Source organism: Melozone crissalis, unplaced genomic scaffold (genome assembly GCF_028551555.1).
Source record: "Melozone crissalis strain CALT ecotype California unplaced genomic scaffold, PUWL_Pcris_2 ptg000057l_1, whole genome shotgun sequence".
Classification (NCBI taxonomy): Eukaryota; Metazoa; Chordata; class Aves; order Passeriformes; family Passerellidae; genus Melozone; species Melozone crissalis.
In genome coordinates, this window is record NW_026535835.1 from 5,121,612 (window position 1) to 5,139,557 (window position 17,946).

General features: G+C 47.3%; 1 protein-coding gene across 6 annotated transcripts in view; it reads left to right on the plus strand.

Moving 5' to 3' along the window:
• CAMKK1 (calcium/calmodulin dependent protein kinase kinase 1) overlaps nucleotides 1–14,237 on the plus strand; it is a 93,598-nt gene extending 79,361 nt beyond the window's left edge. For all 6 annotated transcript variants that reach the window (XM_054287065.1, XM_054287066.1, XM_054287068.1 and 3 more), the window contains exons 13-16: nucleotides 3,859–3,946; nucleotides 5,151–5,279; nucleotides 6,191–6,294; nucleotides 14,092–14,237. In XM_054287065.1, coding sequence (XP_054143040.1) covers nucleotides 3,859–3,946; nucleotides 5,151–5,279; nucleotides 6,191–6,294; nucleotides 14,092–14,164 — 394 coding nt within the window. In that variant the 3' untranslated portion in view covers nucleotides 14,165–14,237. The remainder of the gene's footprint in view (nucleotides 1–3,858; nucleotides 3,947–5,150; nucleotides 5,280–6,190; nucleotides 6,295–14,091) is intronic.
• Nucleotides 14,238–17,946: the final 3,709 nt, after the last annotated feature.

The window sequence follows — 17,946 nt, forward strand, 5'->3', positions numbered from 1 at the left end:
GTCTTGGTCTGAGTAAACACATCCCCCTCCTGTGGCCTTCCCTTGGAGCAGGGGAGCTGGCTGATGGAAGGATGCTTGGCCTGAGATGTGCAACCACAGCTCAGCAAATCCCCCTCCTCCAGCACACCCCAGGAACACATGGCTTTGTCTTCTGCACTGGAGAGAGGAAAAAACTTGGCAGTTATGGAAAAAACAGGAATTAATTAATTTGTGATCTATTTGTGATCTATTGAGGGTCTGCTCCCCCCTGCTTTGGTCAGGGAAGGAAACCCCTGTGGGGCACAGTGCAGGGCTGGGGTGGTCACAGCGTGTCCTCAGCAGGGCAGGACAAGCCAAGGCCACTCAGTGGACACCCCAAGGCCACTCATCCTTTTCCCTATGACTTTAATCCTGTGTTGTGCAGAAATCAGTCTAGTGCCCAGAAATGTGAAGTGATTTTATATCATTTAATTGCACTGAGCAGTGCAGGTGCAGTAGTGAGCTGTAAGTGCTTGTGGGCAGTGTGGCAGGAGGGTGACACTGCCTGTGTGCTCAGTGATGCTCACCATTCCTGGTGCTCCATGGTCACCATTCCTGCAGCTTCAAGTGCTGGCCACTCCTCAGCATCTCCTCCAGCTTCAGACCTTTGGTGACTTCTGCTGGTGAGGAATTTGTTTGCCCTGGTTCCTGACAGATGAATTAGCCAGAGCTGGACTCTCTGTTTTCCTTCCCAAATCCACACATTAGTTAGACAAAGAATTCTTGACCTAATTGCTCATTCCAATAAGAATTTATAGATAAAATTACTTGATTTGGAGAAGCACAAATGAAAACTCCATTGAGAGGCACGTATGGTATTGGAGAGGCAGGGAGGGATGTTGTGAGGCTGCCTGGGGTATGTGCATGTATCCAACATCTATGGCAAGGACTCTTCTATAAGATGCTCAGTGAATTTTCACATCAGAGTAAAGAGCTACCTTGGCAGTCCCAGATTTCTTCTGATCCCACAAAAAGGGATGGACACTCAGGGTGCCCTGTTTTAGACCCCTGGGCTGCATTAATTACCCTGCACTGACAGGAGCCACAGCCCCTGCAGGCAGCTCAGCCCCTCTGCCCAGCTGGAGCCTCACAGGACTCTGGGGCTCAGCCCCCTTTAGGGCACACACAGACCCCAGGGTGGGTAAGGAGCACTCTGGCAGGCCCAGGTGGCTGAGCTGAGGCTTTAGGAGCACAGAGGCTGCTCATGCTCCACTGCTGTGTCCCCACCTGCAGCTGGAACAGGACTTTGTCTTGACAGCACTGCAGCCAAAAACCCCCAAACCTGTTTATGTTCCCCTGGCAGTTTTCTCCCTTGATCAGGGCTGCCAAAACTCCCACCCCTCCCTCAGCCACCTTGTATTTGGGTTAGCAGTCAGCTCACAAGTGACTGTTCCCATCTGCCTCTGCAGTAAGTTATTAACATTTAATGGGCTAACTGGCTTGTGCTGAGATCTGTTCCTTCATTCAGGCATTTCCTTCAGCCATAATTGGGCTTCATGATTTATGTGGATTCCTCAGTGACCTGTTCTCCCAGTCTAAAAAAAGCTGCACCCCTGATTAGGTTGTTGGAGGAGCTGAGGGTTACTAGGTGCTGACAGCTGTCCAAACCACATCTATTTGTTAGAGGCAGCCACAGAGATGGAATTCACTGGAGTGGATCCACCCTGACCTCCCACAGAATTAGCACCTCTCTATAAGTGAGGAGTATTTTGGTTTCAATTTATTTCACCATGGCTACAAAAGACACATTCCTGTTTGCAGAGAGCTCATGGAAAACTCATTGCCTGTTTCCTGACAACCTTTAGGACAGATGGATCTGACTGTACCAGTGTCACCATCCTTAGAGACACCAGGATAAATATTTATGGCACTGGAGTTCTCATTCATGTCACTGAGTCCTTGGCAGGACAGGAGGCAATGGGCTTAGCTCATCCCCTGAGGATCCTGGCATGACTAAAAAGCAAAGCTGAAGCTTCTCTTCAAACATGTGGCAGCAGAGCCAGCAGCTCTGCCAAGTCTCTCCTGGTGAAGCCCAGGTCAATGTTCCCTGACCTGCAGGCACCCTGTAATGTGATCTGGGTGCTGGCAATCCTCCTGAATGGATGCTGAGCTCTGTGCTTGGCATCTTCCTGAGAGCTCTTACAGCCTGTGAGAAATCCCAGACAGTGCAGGCTTTTCCAAGGAAAAATGCCACTGGGCACAGAGTTCACCCTGTGCTGCAGACTGGAGAGAGGGAAAGCAGGGACTGATGTGATCTGTTACCTGGCCATAACCCACCTGACACCTGGGCATCCTTTTCCCCTTGACTTTAATCCTGGGTTGTGTAGAAATCAGTCTGGTGCCCAGAAATGTTAACTGATTTTATATTCCATTTATTTTACTTTAAGTAAAGCTGTTGGCACTTTGGCACAGAACTGATTTTGAGTATTTCTTTTAAATGCCATCCCACCTGTATCAGTGTGGTGTCTGGAAGGAATCTGTTCATTCTGAGCTGCTAGATCTCTTCATTCTGAGCTGCTAGATGCACTGTCACTGCCCATGGCTGTTCCTCTGGAGCTCATCTCAAGAGCAGCACTGTTCTTTCCATTCCAAGTGAAATTGTCACCTGAGTCTCTGAGGACTCATCCTGTTCTTCCCCTTGTCTGGGCTCTGTTGTCTGTGTACAGCAGAGCCTTGATGCAACTCTAAGTGTCTAGACTTCAAACCGAACCCCCTTCTTGCCTCTGAACAAGCAGCATTTCCTTGTGGTTGATCTCATAGCCAAAGTCCCAATAAAATATTCATGAATTATTAAACAGCAGCTCTGTTTTCATCAGACTGAAATATCCCTTGCTGTGATGTGGTTTGCATTTTGGTTTGTGATAGTTTATTCCCTTCTCTGCAGAGCAGGTGGGCACAGCACCTGGTGCTCACTCTTGTTTTCAGTCTCAAATCCAGCCTTCCTAGGGAGTGACATTTTGTGCTGCTGAGTTCCATCTCCATGAAGGAACACAATTCTTCAGGAGTCATTTGTGACACAGACTTTCAACTGCCTAATGCAATCCAGTCACATGCTGGCATTTTACTGCAGCAGCACTTTGATCATTCAGATCTGGTGCATTTGAAAGGCATCTCCTGCATCATTAACCACAGGAGTCATTGCAGCCTTTGGGCTGTAGGACCAAGGGCTCCCTGTCAAGGGAGTGGCTTCTGGGTTCAGGTGCCATCACGTTTAGATCTTGGAAATAGTGTTAAAAATTTAGATGTATTTATCTTATTTGCATTTGTTCATTCCCTCCTGTTGTTAGCCCAAGGCTGAGCTTTGCAGGTAGAGGGTAGTGAGTTACAGGCTGCCTGCAATCTGTGATCTGGAAGCAATTTAAATTACACAACCTGGAAGCTTAGCTGGGAACTCGAATGTCAGATGGGGGTGTTTTATCCAGCATACCATTGCTCATGATGCAGGTTCAGCAAATTAAGCTGTGCCCCTCTTGATTCACAGAGTTCATCTCCATTTCTGCTCTCATGAGCACTTTGTTCTTCCAAATCTCCCCTCAGAAATTCCCTGTCTTCAAGAATGTCCTTAGACCCTTTCACCTGTCCCTCATGCTGCATTTTGGGCGTGTGCTGCTGTGTTAGGGGGCAGGGCAGGATAACCAAGACAGGATAACCAAGACAGGATAACCAAGCCCTGCAGCAGTGACTGTGGTGCCTTCCTTTTTTCCAAGCCAGCTTTGCAGAGAAAATCCCTCCTGAGCAGAGCAGATTCTCTGCCAGGTAACTGCAGTAAGAAGTGTGCATTGCTGCATTTACAGCTCCCTGGTTAACTGTGTGCTGCTGTTTTCTGTTTTCTTCACTCAGGGCACAGATAAGTGACGAGCTCAAGGAGCTGATCCTGTGCATGCTGGATAAAAATCCAGAAACCAGGATAACAGTCCCTGAAATAAAGGTAAGGTGGGCCTTGATATTAGAGCTGATTTTATGTCCTTTGGTACCTTCAAATGAGGCAGAGCTGTCCCAGTGTTTGTTTTGGGAGCTGTCTCTAGCACCCTCCCTTGGAGAAGGAGAGCACTCGTTTTGCAGCCACAGCTCCATCACTGCTTCTTGCTTGGGGAATATTGACAAAAGCTTTCTTGTTTGCTTATTTAAATGAAAATTACTCAAAAGCTGGCTGATCTCAGTGAATCCCTGGGAGAATCAGCATTGTCAGGGGAGTTGCTAGCCTGGGCTGGCAGTGCTGGATGTGCATTCCAGGGACTGGATGTGTGTTCCTCCTCTGGTCCTTGTGTGCCCAGTGGTCTCAAGGGAGCACATTTATTTCTCTCACCATTATTTGGGAGATGTTGAATAATAGAAAGAATGAACAGGCCTGGCAGAGCACAATGCTTCACAGGTTGTGGTTTCACTCTGGGTTTGTGTGGGCTTGCTGTCCTCCTGTCACCCCTCACCAAGGCTTTAGATGTGCTGGAAGATCTCAAAATTTCCATAGAGATCCATCAGCATGCTGTACAGGGGAAGCCCTGCTTTGCTTTGTCCCAGGCCAACAGCAGTATTGCTAGAAAGGGTGAGCTTCAGGAAAAAAATGTGACATCCCTTCCCTCCATGCCAGGAGGCCAAAGGCAGGTTTGGAGGCGTATTTATGGGATTTCACTTGACAGCAGGTTTGGAGCTGTATTTATGGGTTTCACTTGACAGCTCTTGCAGGCACAGTGTGGGACCCTGTGGGTAGAAGAGCAGAGCTGAGTGCTGCCCTTGTCCCTTGCTGTGTCCCTGGGGACTTGGATGCTGACAGAGGACGTGTCAGGCTGGGCTCTGTGCTCAGCCCATGCCCTCAGACAGGGCTTTCCTCCTGCTCCCAGCTAAGAAACCCTCCCATGAGAGGCAGCAATGAAAGGAGGCTTTGCTCTGCTGCATGCAAGACAAAGAATAAAAATGCTCCAGATAACTCAGGTTACCAAAGTGTTTCAAACTTGATTCAGGGGATGCCATGATGCTGGTGGGTGGCAGCAGTGTTACAGCACTGAGCCGGACTGCAGCCACTTCCAAGGGAGCTGGTTCAAATCCCCCTCAGGCAGCGGGAGAGGGAGCAGTGCTGGCAGCAGGGAGCCCTGTGCCCCGTTTGTGTTTTAGCCCAGAGCTGTGTGTCCCTGCAGGTGCACCCCTGGCTGAGCCGGGGCGGCGCCGAGCCGCTGCCGCTGGAGGAGGAGCACTGCTCCGTGGTGGAGGTCACCGAGGAGGAGGTCAAGAACTCCGTGAAGACCATCCCCAGCCTGCCAGCTGTGGTAGGCGTGAGACACACCTGAGCAGGGCTGGGCTGCAGCCTTCAGCTGCTGGGGGAGGTCTGGAGAGGGACATTGGGGTGGTGTTCACAGGGGTCCCAGGAGGAGGGGAGAGAGGAGAATCTTGACTCCATGTTTCAGAAGGCTGATTTATTATTTTATATTTTATATATCATGTAAAATTATATTATCTTATATTAAATTATATTATATTATATTACATTATATTATATTTATTATATTACATTACATTACATTACATTATATTATATTATATTATATTATATTATATTATATTATATTACTATAAGAGAGTTATATACTAAATATATGCTAAATACTATATATAATATATACTATATACTAATATACTAAATACTAAATACTATATACTATATACTAATTATATACTAAAACTAAGAGAATAGGAGAAAAGATTTAATCAGAAGGTTAGCAAAGAAAGGAATAGAATGGAAATGATAATAAAATCTTGTAACTGACTAGAAAGTTTGAGACAGCTGACTGTGATTAGCTATTGATTCAAAACAACCACATGAGACTAATCAAAGATGCACCTGTTGCATTCCACAGCAGCAGATAAGCATTGTTTACATTTTATTTCTGAGGCCTCTCAGCTTCTCAGGAGAAAAGATCCTAAGGAAAAGATTTTTAGATTTTTCATGAAATATGTCTGTGACAGGACATGTGTGTTCCTGGCATGAAATCTCAGCCATTCGACCCGGTGTGAACTTGTGCCTGACTGCTGCAGCAGCCTGGCTCTCTCAAGCAGCTTTGCTATGTGCTCTTTGCTGTAAAATGTCAGCTGAATTATTAAAGAAGCTGTTGTTCCTCCTTTGAACTGGCTTCCAGGAGCCAGCCCTGCTGTTCTCACTGCTCTGTTCTGTTCCTCAAAGATCCTGGTGAAGGCCATGCTGAGGAAACGCTCCTTTGGGAACCCCTTTGAGGTCCAGACAAGGAGGGAGGAGAGATCCATGTCTGCTCCAGGGAACCTGCTGATGTAGGTACCACAGCCATGCCTGCTCTGCAGCACGGCCAGGGCCTGTGCGGGGGGAGGGAGGGAGGGTGGAAAAAGGACTTTGCAAATATTCCTTTAGCATTTAAAGACAAAATTCCCTTCTACATCAAACACTGGAGATAAAATCTACCCCAAGTCCTCTCAGACTAAATTTTTATGTATATATATTATATATATATATAAATAAAATATATTTTACATATATATATATATATATATATATATATATATAAAATCCGTTTTTAGACTTCAGCCTAAAAACTCTATCTATAAAAGATTCAGGTTTATCTATAAATTCAGATTCAGATTATCTATAAAAGATTCAGGTCTCTCTGTAAGACAGGCTTGGCCCAAACACATATAAGGGGCTAAACTCGAGTCTGTTTTTTCACCTGTTAATTTATAATGCTGTGATCAAAGATCCATTAGAGACTGGTGAAGTGAAATAAGTTTAATTAGAGTCTAGTTTGGATATATATTGGAGGGTGTAATTCTTCTCTCCTTTCTATGGACAACAGAAATGGTACCAAATGTAGGTTTTTTTAAATCAAAATGAGATTATGGGATTTGGCCTAGGGTCTGGGGCCCAGGTCTGGACAGACATATCATTGTCAGACAAAAGAGAACACTTTGGAATTGCTTTTTCACTTAAGAACACATACAGTGTTTTTTCACACCGTTTTCTGTCAGTTAATGAAATAGTGGAACACACTGCAACGGGATACCTTGGATGGTATAACTTACTATATTGGGATTAAAAAGCAAATACAGATCTTGCTGACTAATAGATTCAGCAGCAGTTTTTAACCATGATGGTGTGTACAGGGAGAGAATTCCTCTGTCCTTTACTTGGTTCTTACTATTTCTCCCTCATTTTTGTCACTGATTCCTTTTAGAGCCAGGATTCTGGGCCGTCAGTCCAGTAAATAACAGCTGGACCTGATCTGGGACAATTATTTTTATATAAATAAAGCTTTCACCTCACAGGATCTATAAGGCTGTGGCAGACAACAGGGCTGTTTTGTCCCAAAATGATTCTTTTCCACCCAGAATCCCAGTCCCATTCCCAGCAGACTCCCCTGGGGGTGTGCTGAGCCTCACTGCACCATTGATAACACAGTTAGAGAAGTCTCTCACAGGTGTGTGGGGATTTCAGGGCTCAGCTCAATTAAGGATGATCATTTTCTATGTCCCCAGCTGAGTGTTGGAGACTTAATGAAGACTTTGTCATGGTGTCCATGGCCAGACACTAGTTTGGCATTTAAACACCCTGCTCATGAGTGCTGCTGTGGGACACATCTGGAGCATGGCAGTCACAGCTCTTAGCACAAGGGATCTGCCCTGATTTGTTCCTCTTCACTCAATGCATTCCAAATTAGTCATTGCTAATTGGACACATGTCCCTACCCATATCTTCACCATCGTTGCTGGTCACTGCACTGCATTGCTCTGAAATGGGGAAACATTTACTAAATTTGAAGAAAAACGTATTTTATTCTTCCCACTGTCCCAGACAGGTGACTTGGAGCAAGGCAGAATTTCTTTTCAAACCCTGCCTGAACTGATATTTCATGGTGGTAGCCCTGAGCCTGTTTCCAAATGGGACCTGTTCCCTTCTGCCTTGAGGTGCTTGAAAACTCACCCAGGTGGAGGGAAAACTCCTTGGCCCTTGATGCTGGTTCCTGCCTGGAGCTGGGTGTTTTAGAATCTGCTCAGGAAAAACAAAGTTCATTTGATCTCAGGTAGCTGTGAAACTTCTGAGCAGACACATTATCAATGTCTTGTCCTTTATAAAATATTCTTAGGCTTTCAAGGTGAGCTGTAAGCCTCCACTTTTGTCTCCTTTTTAAAGTTGCCAGTCAGATTTGTTTCAGTTCATTGAAACCCAGCACCTTTCCCTGTCTCAGCTCATTCTGGTCCTGTGTGTTTTCAGGCTCCTTGTACAGACTGAAAGGTTTATTTTTTAAAGCATTGTGTCATTTCCACTGTTGTGCTGCTGTGTCTGGTGCCCTCAGTTTACAAAACCAAACCAGGGATGGAGCTGCAGCCGTGCTGGGCTGGCCTCTGCCCAGCTGTGAGCACTTAAAAATATCCAAAATCAATATAAATGTGCCAATTCTCCACTGCACCAATCCCTGAGCTTCATTTCTCAGTCTCATGCCATCAGTGCCAATTTTTGGCAGTAACAATTGATTAATCCTAAATTATTTCATGCACAACTGGAGCTTTGAGAACCCATCTCAAAACTGTTGTTTAAAAGAAAGATACTTGCCAAGCCTCTTCAACAAATGGGGTTGTATATTAAACACCACAGCAGGGATGCTCCTTTTAAGGCATATGGATTATTATTATTTCAAACTTTGGAAAACGTTTTACTGACTGGATCTAATGAAAATAACTTCAAATTTAAATAAATGTGTTGGCTCCAATGACATTAATCTCAAGTGAGCCACAGCTAAATGGGAAATATTCATTGTTCAGTGAGTTATCTCTTGATGACAGTGTTATTTCCTCAGGGGCAAACAGAGTAGACACCAAGCTCATCCACTTGTTAATTCATATTGCTTGTTCCCTGGAAAAACCACCCTTGCTACAAATATAAAGTGCCAATGTTATGATTACAGCTGTGTTAAAATAAGTTTCAAGTGAGCCTGGATTTCTGTAAAGCTTTAGGATCTTGCAGGAGCAGAAAATATTGCTGTGGGAAGGTTCTTCAGGATTTCTGCATGTCCATCATGCTTGTAGCTGGGCAGGGGACCCCAAAATTGGGACCTGCCAGGAAAGCAGTGCCTGCAGCCATCACTGTGCTCTGGACATGTGGCTGCCCTGGAGGAGCTGAGAGAAAAATGAGCCACACACTGCCAAGCTCTCCTGCACAGAGCCCCTTGTCCCAGTGGCAGGGCCTTTAGAGGGACAGAAATCAGATTTTGTAATATTGCATCTCCTTCTGGTTGTAGGTAGGAAATAACTTGTTGTGTTTCTAGGGAAGAAAAAAGGAAAGCAATTAGAATACTCCAGTTTCACATTCAATCTATTTAATTAGGCTGCATGTGAAATTGCCAGAGCCCCACTCAGTGGTGCCTCAAACATCTCACATCTGTGCCATTTCTGGGGATATACTCTGTAGGAAATCCTCTGGCACTGAGCTGAGCTCTGCTACCAGAGCTTTCTGCTATTTCATGCCTAATTGATGACTCTTAAAATGGAGCTGTCCTTCAAGCTCACTCCTTGGGATTTGGAGAGAAGGAAACTAAATCATGTGGCTGCATCTTTTTGTAATTTCTCCCTGCATTACCTGCACAGCATGCTGGGCTCTGTCCCTGGAAATGCTCTGGGCTGATGTCTGTGGTAGCAGCAGGGCATTGCTGTGGCACCCTTGATGCTTTTAGAGGACACCATTAAGACACCACTGATGTGAAACAGTTCTGGAGCCAATACTGGGAGGACAGAACGTTTTTTAGACCTGGAAGAAGTGAATCCTCTCCTGGCTGTTATTTATTGCTCTGTTTATCAGCACTGAGCAGTTTAAAAGGCAGATGTTCAGTGCAGACACGCTCAGCAGGTGGAGGGGAACTAAAAGGATGATGCCCCATTTAGCAGTTGCTGTTCTGCACACCCAGAATGGTGTGAGAGCTGCCAGCTGTCACCTCCCTGTCAGCTGGGCAGTGCCCAGGTGTCACTGCATCCTGCCTTTCCTTTCCTGCCGGAGCTCCCAGGAGAGGCAGTGATTCATGGAGTTTACAGATCCTATGGCCAGGTTCAAGCCCATCATTAATGGTGGCTGCAGAACCAACTGATCTTTTCTAATTTTTGCACCTCCAGGGTATTTTTTAAGCCCAGTTCAGCATTCACAGCTAAGTTCTGGATTTCTGCTAGCAGTGTTTGCTGCATTTCTTCTCTCTGTTCCACATTTCTCCTGACTGAGTCAGCCCTGGTTTCACCACATTTTATTGCTCTCATTTATTGCAAGTACTACCTATCAAATTAATTGCTGTGTTTTGACAGACCCAATTTACTTTCCCATTATGGCTGCTAACACTGTTGACGAAATGTGGTTGTCAGCTCCTCTGTGGGGGATCAGTTGGTATTTTAAAAGCTTACCCTGTTTCCAAATCTTCCCAAAAAGAGACCCAAAAGGTCACAGCCCTTAGGGCCATATTGTCCATGTGGGTTAGGCACAAGGGAAAAAGGAGGCTTAAAAAATGGCTGGCCCAGTCTCTGAGCAGAAACAGCTCCTCCCAAAGAGAGAACTGCATGTTTTGTGGGAAATGATGCCCCACATGCAGGTGTCCTCACAGGGCTGTGGCACAAGATATTCCTCTGGGGGCCCAGTGCTCCTGGGCCTCTGCCCCATTGCACAAGGGACACAAAAGCCCAGAGATGCCAGGGCAGCACAGCTGGACAGCAGCTGGACATCAGCTGGACATGTGCTGGGAGCTATTTGGAGCTTGGGTTTGTACCAGTGCTCCCAGTGCCTGTCCTCAGCTGTCCTTAGGTAAATGTGCCTGATGTTCCATCCCCATTCCACTCTGCACTCTAGGCTGGGCAGGCACAGAAATACAAGCTCCTTCACCTGCTGCCATTGTCTTCATGATCACTTTCTTCCTTTGTCTCATTGTTTTGCTCTCAGGGACAGATTCCTCTTAAACACATCTGTATATTTGCATCCATCTTTAAGGTAATTCCATGTCTGTGTTTCCCCTGGGTGCTGTAGAAACCTGTGTCCCCTCCTCACCCTGTGTGGTTTGTGTGGTAGTGACAGCATTTGGCTCCATCCTTCCTTCCTGTAGGAGCAGTTTTATTGCAGTCATTCTGTGTGTGTCACACTAATGTTTATCTGTGCTTTTTAATATTATTTCTATTTGTGATTCTTTGAGCTGTTTTTAGGGAGGGAGGGGTGAAAAAATCCAGTTGGGTTTTAGCAGGAAGTGGCGCCCAGCCCCATGTTTGCAGAGGGAATAGCTACAGAATTTGGGAAAGGCTGAGCTTTGGAATTTGAGTTTAATATTTAGTGGTTGTGCAAAAGAAAAGTCTGGAGTCATCTCTGCTCCAGATGCTGCACCACCCCCTTGTGCTTCTGCCTCTGCTGCAGCACTGGGAGAGCTCTGGCAGACCAAAATTGGTTGCTCCAAGTGACCACTTCAGCCAAGACTTCATCAAAACATGGTCACTGGTCCAACCACTTCACAGACCCTTCTAGGAAGTGTTGATCCAGTTAATTCTGTTAAATAACAAAATAATATTAATGCAAACCATGATGAGCTGCTTACAGACACCTCAGTGGAAGTCCTAGGATCCAGTGGTCAGGCAGGACACAGCCTCCAGCCAGGCTGGAAGATCTGGGCTGAGAGACTGGGAAACAACCACACATCTCTGAATACCTTTGGGAGCAGCTCCAGCACTCGGGAGACTCTGTCTGGCCTGGTTTATGGCTCTGAGACACATGGATGGGCCAGAGCCAGGATGTCACCTGCTCTGAATGAGGAAGGACTTGCAGAGATTCCCCAAAAATAGCCAGGAGAAGGCAGGCAGAGGCAGATGGAGACTGACGTGGTGCCACTGCCTCCTGCTGCTGCATTTCCATAGGGAGGAAGGGACTTGAGCAGCCTGCACTGAATGGGGACTCTTGGAGAAATTAAGCACTTGCCAGGGGTGTGTTTGTGCTGTGTAGGTGTCCCACACCCTCCCTGTGCCCTGCTCCTGTGTTTGAGAGGGCAGTGTGGGGAGGCTCCCTCCTTGTGGGACACGAAACTTGTGTGAATCCCCAGTGGCTGTGATCCCCCACAGCCTGCACTCTCCTGGGTACTGCACAAACCAGGCTCTGCTCCCCTGTGGCTCACAAAATGTACAAGAAATAGAGGCTTATTTCTCACCAGGAGTGAGTTACTGGAGATTCCCATCCAGCCTCAGGCCTCCCAGCAGGAGCCTGGCTCCTGTGCAGACATGGAGCTCTGGTGCTGCATCTCTGCTGCTTTTTGGCTGCTGTTTGCCACCCTGAAGGTCCTCTCAGCCTGCCATGGAGGTGTTTGGAGAGGCAGAGGCTGCTCAGAGTGCTGGGACAGCCCTGAAGACAGCCCTGACAGGAGCAGGATCAGCAGGATGTGCCAGACAGGGAGCTGGGCTGTGCTGAGCTGCCACAGCACAGAGCCTCTGCTGCTAAATGAGGTGATCAATCATTTGAAGAGGGGGATGACAGGCACTAAAGACAGGGCTGTTCCTCAGCCTTTCCTGCAGGGAAATGGTCCATCAGTTCAAGGTCAGGTTTTTGCTGAAGTGGAGGGAGAAGGGAACAAGATTTTGGATCATTTCTGGTTTCTTCAAAACTTGGGTTAGCCCTGTGTGTACTTTGTGTTGTTCCTAGGCAGGAAATACCCCCAGAGCCCCCAAACACTGTGTGCTCCAGGCACTGACACTCCCCTGCCAAGCTGGCTGTGGAGGTTCTGCAGAATGCCCAGAGCAGCTGTGGCTGCCCCTGGATCCCTGGCAGTGCCCAAGGCCAGGTTGGACAGGGCTTAGAGCACCCTGGGACAGTGGAAGGTGTCCCTGCCATGGCAGGGGGTGGAACAAGGGGATCTTCTCCTTCCAACCCAAACCATTCCATGATTCTGTGGTACAGCCAGACTGCTGTGAGCAAGGCTGGACACACCTGGGAGACACAATGCTTGGAGATGATCCCCTCCTTTGTGTTGTGGATTTGTTTATGGTGGAGAAATGGGTGTTCTAGGTGAAGTCACTTGCCTGCAGTCAGTTTCTGCTGTGGGTGGCACCTGGAGGTGTCCCCTTTCCTCCATCCAGTGACAGTGACAGTCTCATGCTGTCTGGGGGTGGCTGGGCAGGGTGGAGGTGCTGCTCCTTGAGGGTGCCCTGGAGTGCAGCACAGCTCAACCCTTCTGCATGAGAAAACATCAAAAGTTAGGAGCAGGAGCAAAAGGTTGAAATTATTGTGGTGTATGTGCAGTGCAAGTTTTTGGGAGCAGAGGCCAAGCAGGTGTCCAGGCCGAGCTGCCCATCCCTGCAGGGATATTGTGCTGGGATATTGCTGAGGGGTTCATTGCTGGTTCATTGCTGCTCCCTATTGATATAAAAACCACCCCTGCCCTGCTGTGTGTCCACAATGTCTTTATCTCCAAAAAGAAGAAAATGCCAATCACTTGTTTTTAAGATTTTAAAAGTTTAATAGTAATAAAATGGTTATAAAAATATTAATATAATTAGAGTAATAAAAATTTGGATTATTAGGATTAGACAATATGAGACAATAAAAACAAAGAGTTAGGGACAGTCTGGGTACCTTTTTCTGGGCAAAATAAGCCTGAAAAAGAACACCCATTAACAGAGGATTAACCCTTAAAAGCAACAGCCTGTTGCATATTCATACACCTCATACATGATGCATAAATTCCATTCAAACACAGGATTCTGTCTGGTCAGTGTCAGCTTCTTCCTCTGAATCCTGAGGCATCTCCAGGGCTGAGTGAGATGGAAAGAAGTTTGTTTCTTCTTATAATGGAGTAATAAATTCTTTTTCACGGAAAGATTTAGGTGTCCTGCTATTTAGGTGTCCACCTTTAGGTGGTTGCTATCTCGGTGGGGGTACCTCAGTTTTTGGGAGCAGAGGCCAAGCAGGTGTCCAGGCCAAGGTGTCCATCCCTGCAGGGATATTGTACTGGGATATTGCTGAGGGGTTCATTGCTGGTTCATTGCTGCTCCCTGTTGATATAAAAACCACCCCTGCCCTGCTGTGTGCCCACCATGTCTCTCTCTCCCCACACCGTGCAGAACGCAGGGCAGCAGAGAAGCCGCCCGGGACCCGGAGCTGCCCGACGTGAGCGAGGACGAGCCCGCGGCCTGAGGGCGCGGCTGCTGCCGGGGCCGCCATCACCCTCAGCGCCCTCACCGCTCTCACGGCCCAGCCCGGGGCTTGCCCGGCACGGCAGGAGCGGCCCAGCAGAGCGGAGAGAGCCCGGCAGGAGCAGCCCGAGCCCAGCAGGAGCCGAGGGAGCCCTGCGAGCCCGGCAGGAGGAGCCGGGCAGCGGCGGCAGCCCCGGCCAAGGTGCCCGCGGCTCCTCCGTGCGTGCCTTGTGCTTCACCCGAGCGCCCGGGCTGGGCTCCTCGCAAGGGGCCTTTCCCCCCACAGAGACTTTGTACTTGTGTTGTTGCATTATCTACATCAAGCATCAGGGGAAAAAAACTGGTATTGTACGGGAGGGCAGCTGTTTTATTTTATTTTATTTTATTTTATTTTATTTTATTTTATTTTGTGTACATCAGGAGTGCTGCTGCTGGTGTGGAAATGAAGGCAAAATGTCTTTGGGTATCAGTGAAATGAGGACGAGATGGGACTGTTGGAGTGAACATCATCCCTCCCTGTGTCTTTCTTTCTCTTTCTTCCCTTTTCCTTTTTCCCTTATCCATAGATTGCTTCTAAACTTGGGGTTAGAAGCTTCATCTCAATAGTTTGACAACTGGTAAGAGATAACACTTAAAAAGGTAAATACAAAAAGGGAAGAAAGAGAAAGACAGACACAGGGAGGGATGATCCCTGAGTTTTGCACAGTGTCAGTCCTGCCCCAGCCGTGGCTTTAGTCAGGCAGAGGAGTCCCAGGAGATTCCCTGGGTGTGGGTGAGCCCTGGGTGGCACAGAGCCCTGAGCATGGGGATATGCTGGCACACAGAACAGCTTTGTGCTCCAGGGACAGCTGCCAGGGCTGCTCTGCCAAAGAGCTGGCAATGCTCCCACTCCTGCACCCATGGACCGTGGTCTGCCGCTGAAAAGAGTGGCAGGTTTGGGCTTTATTTCATTTCTATCTCTTCACTTAATCTTTTATGTACCTGATGCTTTTAAATTTCCTGAAAATGACCCAAACTGGGAGAAGTTCCTAGGATGGAATGTTGGTGGAGGGTTTTAGAAAGATACAGAGCACAAGTTCACAACTTGATTTTTAATTCTTTTTTAAAGGCTTTAATTTTTAATTTTGTTTTAAGACTTATTTTTATGCATGTACTGATGCTGCTATTTTATCCATAGATTGTTTCTAAACTTGGGGTTAGAAGCTTCATCTCAATAGTTTGACAACTGGTAAGAGATTACACTTAAAAAGGTAAACACAAAAAGGCAAATACAGTCATTTTTGTGGCTGTTGACTGTACAGGCTGTGTGGATAATCAGGAATTTCACTCTTCCATTCAGAGAGTAAAGACCAGTGACATCCATCTGTCAAAATACATGTCATTATTTTCCCTTGAGCCTTATGGGGCCTGAACATGCCCCTGGGAAGCCAGTGGGATTGGAATCTTATTTTATAGTACTTAAAGAAAGGGCATGATTAAATTTGGTTCCTACATAATCATCTTAGTGTCTGGTTTTAGGTTAATCCTGAGGACTTGGGGCATTGTTCCCTCATTTTTTGTGCAGGGGACACATGTGTGAGGGTTGTTGGTAGTGACTGGTGTATCCTGGTGCTCCTGTTCTGTTTGCTGCAATCTCATTTGATGCTTCCCAACATTTTCTAGCTGGGCTTTGCTCCTGGTGCCTTCTGTCTGTCCCCAGCCTGTCACCTCCCCTCACTCAGCACCCCAGTGGGATGCCCAGCACTCCCCAGCCTGGGCTCTTCCTTGGAAATATTGGCAAAATGGGAAAGAAAATTGCAGCTTCTCTATTAAATGGAGACCTTTAATGCTGAAAGCTGCTGTTGGATCCTGTCAAGGTTGCTGCTGTGGGGCTGAGCTCTGCACTGCTGCTTCCAGTGCTAAATCCTGCCTGGTTTTTGGTGTCTGCACCAGCTGTGAGCTCAGCATCCCCTGAGGAGCCTGCTCCTGCACCAGGAGGGTGCCCTGATCCCTCCCCCAGCCTGGGACACGGGACTTGCTGCTTGTCGTGAAGATTTAGGTACCCAGAGGTAGGGAGTGAAAAGTCTGAGAGCTTTTTCATCTCATTTCATGCAGGATTTCAGGGCTGCAGGGGATTCTGCAGATGGGAAAGATTGTCCAGGTGGAACTGCTGCCTGTGGAAGGGACAGTCTGTGGATACAAAGTGATCTCTCCTCCAGTTTGTGGAAAAAGCTTTCCCCAAGACAAGGCCAGGGAGTGACCCTGGAGCAAAGACACATCTCAGGAATGTGCCCTGCCCCAGGGAGAAAAGGGACTTCTGGTAATCCCCATCCCTGTGGGACTTCTGAAGTCTCAGCAACACCTGTGTTGTGCTCAAAGAGCTCTAAGGAGGCAAACATGATGTTAGTTATTGTATTTTTAATCTGTGGCAAGAATAATTTGCTAACCCAGGCAGTTGGGGTTATTTTAGTGATGCCCAAGGCTGTTCTCAGCCTTAATTAATGCAACCAAGCAAATGATGAGTTACAAATGAGCTCCATATCATGTTCCTTTAGTGGTACCTAAATCATCACTTCAGTTTTGGAGAGGAAAGGATGTTTTTTATGATTATCTCAAAATCCACTTTGAAATATTTGCCCTTTCAGCTAAAAGAAATTCTTCTGGAGCTGTTCCATGTCCAAGAACCACCCCCTCGAGCTCTGAGCTTGTGTCACACCTTGTTTCCTCAGCAAATCTGCCAACAGGCTTTCCCTTATCCCCCTAAAAAAACCACCCCTATGGTGTCACAAACAGCAGCCTGAAAACGTGCATGAAGTGAGATGAAAAGTGTGCCCTGGCAGCAGGAGAAATGCTCAGATTGCAAAACCAGGCTCTTCTCACTCACTGCAATGAAATCCCTGCTTGTTTATGTGCATGTTAGAGCAGCTCAGGGCAACTGGTTCTGCTCTGAAGAGAGGAAGAGGCTGAAGAGAGGGGATTTGTTTGAGAACAAACATCCCAGGCAAGGCAGCGCTTTTAGCTCTTGAGTGAAATCATTCTCTTCAGCTGGATGGGTAAATATTTGTCTGCTCCTCTCTGATGGAGGGGATGGGGTTCAGTGTGGCTGTGCAGAGCAGGTGTGGCACACTCGTGCTCTGTGATTTTCCCCTCCAAATCCTCTCCTCTGCTGTTCCTGGAGCACTGGGATGCTCTGGCCTGGCTTAGCTGGGCTTGGAATCACCAGCAGGGCTCCTCTTTGCCCCATCACCATTGCATCTGGTCAAGTTTTCCAGACTCTTGCAGGCTGAGGATGATTTTCTTGAAAGAAATTTCTCATTTGGGGGAGCAGCACATATCTGTGATCTCCAGGAGATGGATTTCTTTGTCTCACTCAATTAATGGCTCTTGGCCTTTGGTTCTGGGGGTTTGGCCTTTGGTTCTGGGGGTAGTGCTAAGTAAAATCCTGGTCAGGTCCCTCCTGTCCTGCCCTGGGGAATGCACAGGCCATGTCTTTAACCCTTTGGGCAGGAATGTGCTGCTGCCAATGTCACACCTGCAGGCAGATGAGGTTTGCAGCATCAGGGCTGCTGATTTGTGTAGGGCTCCAACCAGAGGGATCCCAACAAGGAACAGTGTGGCTGCTCCATGCAAAACAAACAGTGGCTCCATAAAACAACTCCCAGGGTGCAATTTCATTCTTTATTTATTGTCAGACTTGCAAGGAGGAGCTGCTGGGAGAAATTTCCTGTTCCTTCAGCACAGCTCTGCCCTGAAGCCCTCACAGAGCTGCCATGGCAGGGGTTCTCCATGTGTGGTGTGTGGCTG